At 25.3% G+C, this 3,073-nt stretch overlaps 1 protein-coding gene across 2 annotated transcripts; it reads left to right on the plus strand.

The window, feature by feature from the left end:
* Positions 1 to 608: 608 nt before the first annotated feature.
* Positions 609 to 2,757, plus strand: LOC107168486 (syntaxin 16). Of its 2 annotated transcripts, none has more exons than XM_015517906.2 (6): positions 609 to 770; positions 1,241 to 1,517; positions 1,578 to 1,698; positions 1,773 to 1,938; positions 2,002 to 2,288; positions 2,369 to 2,757. In XM_015517906.2, exons 2-6 carry the CDS (start codon positions 1,261 to 1,263, stop codon positions 2,549 to 2,551), a joined length of 1,014 nt encoding a protein of 337 aa, XP_015373392.2. In that variant the 5' UTR covers positions 609 to 770; positions 1,241 to 1,260; the 3' UTR covers positions 2,552 to 2,757. The 2 variants fall into 2 exon arrangements, with proteins under 2 accessions (XP_015373392.2, XP_089085883.1); XM_089229757.1 differs by lacking the exon at positions 609 to 770 and adding an exon at positions 897 to 914.
* Positions 2,758 to 3,073: the final 316 nt, after the last annotated feature.

The raw sequence follows: 3,073 nt of genomic DNA on the forward strand, positions 1-3,073 counted from the left end.
TTGCTATTATATCAATTTATGAGGAATTTGTTCCCTTTTTTAGCTCAAAAAGTCTAGATATTAAAAATAATATAACTTACAAAAAATATTAATTTTAAAATTTGATGAAACATGAACATTTTAAGTATCTACGATGGTTTGATTATTTATTTTTAAGTTACATGGTTAGATTTAAAAATAAAATCGATTTTGTCGAAAACTAATTTAGCGTAAAATTTCCGTTTTTCCTTAATTTTATTTATTTTTCTTGGCTCTTCAGAATATTACTACGAACTTTTGTTTTAGAACTCTGGAATGCACAAACTCAATGAAAAACAGTAAAAATACTGAAATTAAAAAATCAAAGCATTATTCCGACTACAAATCGTATACACAGACACAAAAATTAATAAAACACATATCATTGTAAAATTGTTCTTCAATACTTCTGTCTCTAGGAAAAAAATCATGCAAACCTTGTTGTATCTTGCATTTAAATATAATAATATTCGTTATTCCATAATTTTCCCTAACAAGTTATTTTATTTTGATGTTTGTTATGATAATGATGATAAGGCCACGTTTTAAAAATATGTGATAACAGGGAAGTAAAATAAAAAGATATTGATAACAGGTGTGTCGAACTCGAATGTCTTTAGTCAAAAAATTATTAAAAAACTTTTAATTTTTTGGTTTTTCCATATCATGTCCTCTTTCTAATTCTTATGTTGTTTAATTGTTTTAAATTTAAATACAAATTAGGGTTTCAAGAAGATTTATTATACGTTGAAGTAAGAATTATTATAACATGATCTTTTAAAATCAATTCTTATTTGAGCTGCAATATGTTGTATAATATGTCTTTTTTTTTACTTGAAAAATAATCAATAACTTATAACTGGTATATACTTTACTTATTGCAATTAAATAGGTCGGTAGGTATAAAATTGATAAAATAAAAATGTATGTTTGTCTATGTGTTTTATATTTTCTAGTATTATTTTATGTAAGAGTTCTAATTTTATCTTAGCTTTATTAGTTAATGGTTTTAATTTTAAACACATAGGTAGTTTAAAACAAGGTTTAATCATTAGTTATAATTTTTAAAGTACTGTAACTATACTATTCCCCAATAGTATACTTTTGTATTTTTATATGTTCAACATAACTAAAAAACTCATATTATTAACAATATATAACTCTTTCTTTCTTTGATTACTCAACGTACAATTGTAATTGAATTATTTTGATTATGTTATAGGGAAATCAATTTTTAAAAATATGGCCACTAGAAGTCTCACTGACATATTTTTGTTAATGCGGACAAATTCCATCCAGAGTAGAGGAATATATTCATTTCAAGGATCTAAACATAATGATTATGATACAGACAGTGATGAAGGTGTTAATGACAAAGCAGCGTTAATGGAAGCTGGTCGTTCTATGGTTAAAACAAATTCTATTGAAATGCGTTCTCAGGAAAAATCCCCGCCTTCATGGACTGGATTACTTGAAGATGCTCAATATTCCATTACCAGGTTTCAATCTAATAACTATATTATTTAAATAACATATCTAAGAAAATTATTTAATTTCAGGTTACAGAACAAATTAAAAGAATTACAATCATTACAAGATGCACAGGTATTGAGGCCTACCCTAAATGATTCTAGCTTACAAGAGAAACACATCCAAGATCTCACATTAGATATTACAAGAGTACAAACATTATTAATTTATTATTTATTTTGTAATTAAAATACATTTATTTATTAATCTTTATTACGCTAAAGATATTTGGTTCAACAAAAAAAATAATTCAACAAATCAGATTACATTCAAGTGGATTATCTGGCAACAAAGAATCCCAACTGTCATATAATGTGTCATCCGCTTTAGTGTCGTCATTACAAAATTTGTTCAATGAATTTCGAAATTCACAACAAATTTATCTCAACAGTAATTTTAAATGAGTTATATAATTTATATGTTATTATTATGCATACCTACTTATGTTTTTAGAAATCAAACACAGAGAAGCTATGTCATCACAAATGTGTTTTGAAACCGAGGAAAACACTTCAAATTCTGATCTACTAGATATGTTTGGTAACGGTTCATCTAATTCATTTGGACAACAGTTACAGATGCAACAGCCAAATCAAACCCAAACATTTGCTGCTATACTTATTGAAGAAGAAAATGCTAAAATGGCCGTTCAGTGGGAACGTGAAGCAAACCAGATATCAAGTTCTGTTCTTGAACTTAATAACATATTTAAAGACCTTGCACATATGGTTGTTCAACAAGTTAGTTTAAAATTCATTACTTTCATTTATCTAGTTTCTATTAATAGTTTACCATTCTAATCGTTTATCTGGTTCTGTAGGGTAGTGTTTTAGATCGGATAGACTACAATATTGAACAGACTGAAATCAGAGTCAAAAAAGGTGCAGCTGAATTAATTAAAGCAGAAAAATATCATCGGAGCAATCGAAAAATGAAATGCATTTTGATTTTAGCTCCTATTTCTATTATGTTGTTGATTCTTTTGGACATAACAAAATTTTAAGGGATTTATGTTATGACCCTTTAGTTCTTATTTACCAAAAATACTATTTATTATTTATTGTTATTTATTATAAATGTATATTAAATTATTATGTTTACCATTAATGCAGTTGAAACAATATTATTTATACATTTTTGTAGTTTAAAATATATAGGTATTGCTTCATTAAAAAAAAAAATATTGTAAGTTTGTGTCAAAGTTCAAAATGTGGTTTTGTTTTCATATACTGACTACTGAGTTTTTGGTAACCTATCTCATATAATATGAATTCTGATATATTTATATTACAATTTCTCTAAAAAGAAGTATGTTATACATTTTTACCTAGATTTATGTTTTATCTGTAAAATGCTAAAATGTATTAAAACTGATTTGACTGTGTTCTATATTTAAAAAATTATGGTTATGTTATTTTGTGTATTTTTATACAGAGTATTATCTATCAAAAACGAAAAACATTATTTTACATTTAAAATTTTTTAAACATTTTTTTTATCATACATACCTACATCGAAAAAAATG

This window comes from Diuraphis noxia, unplaced genomic scaffold (assembly GCF_037042655.1).
Source record: "Diuraphis noxia isolate RWA-SAM2 unplaced genomic scaffold, SU_Dnox_SAM2 contig0005, whole genome shotgun sequence".
NCBI classification, from domain to species: domain Eukaryota; kingdom Metazoa; phylum Arthropoda; class Insecta; order Hemiptera; family Aphididae; genus Diuraphis; species Diuraphis noxia.

What these genes read in the sequence shown, in the direction of transcription:
- LOC107168486 (XM_015517906.2), top strand. Translation starts at nt 1,261, where the DNA reads ATGGCCACTAGAAGTCTCACTGACATATTTTTGTTAATGCGGACAAAT. An exon ending in GCTCAATATTCCATTACCAG is followed by an intron (nt 1,518 to 1,577) that starts GTTTCAATCTAA and finishes ATTTAATTTCAG; the next exon opens with GTTACAGAACAAATTAAAAG. An exon ending in TCACATTAGATATTACAAGA is followed by an intron (nt 1,699 to 1,772) that starts GTACAAACATTA and finishes ATTACGCTAAAG; the next exon opens with ATATTTGGTTCAACAAAAAA.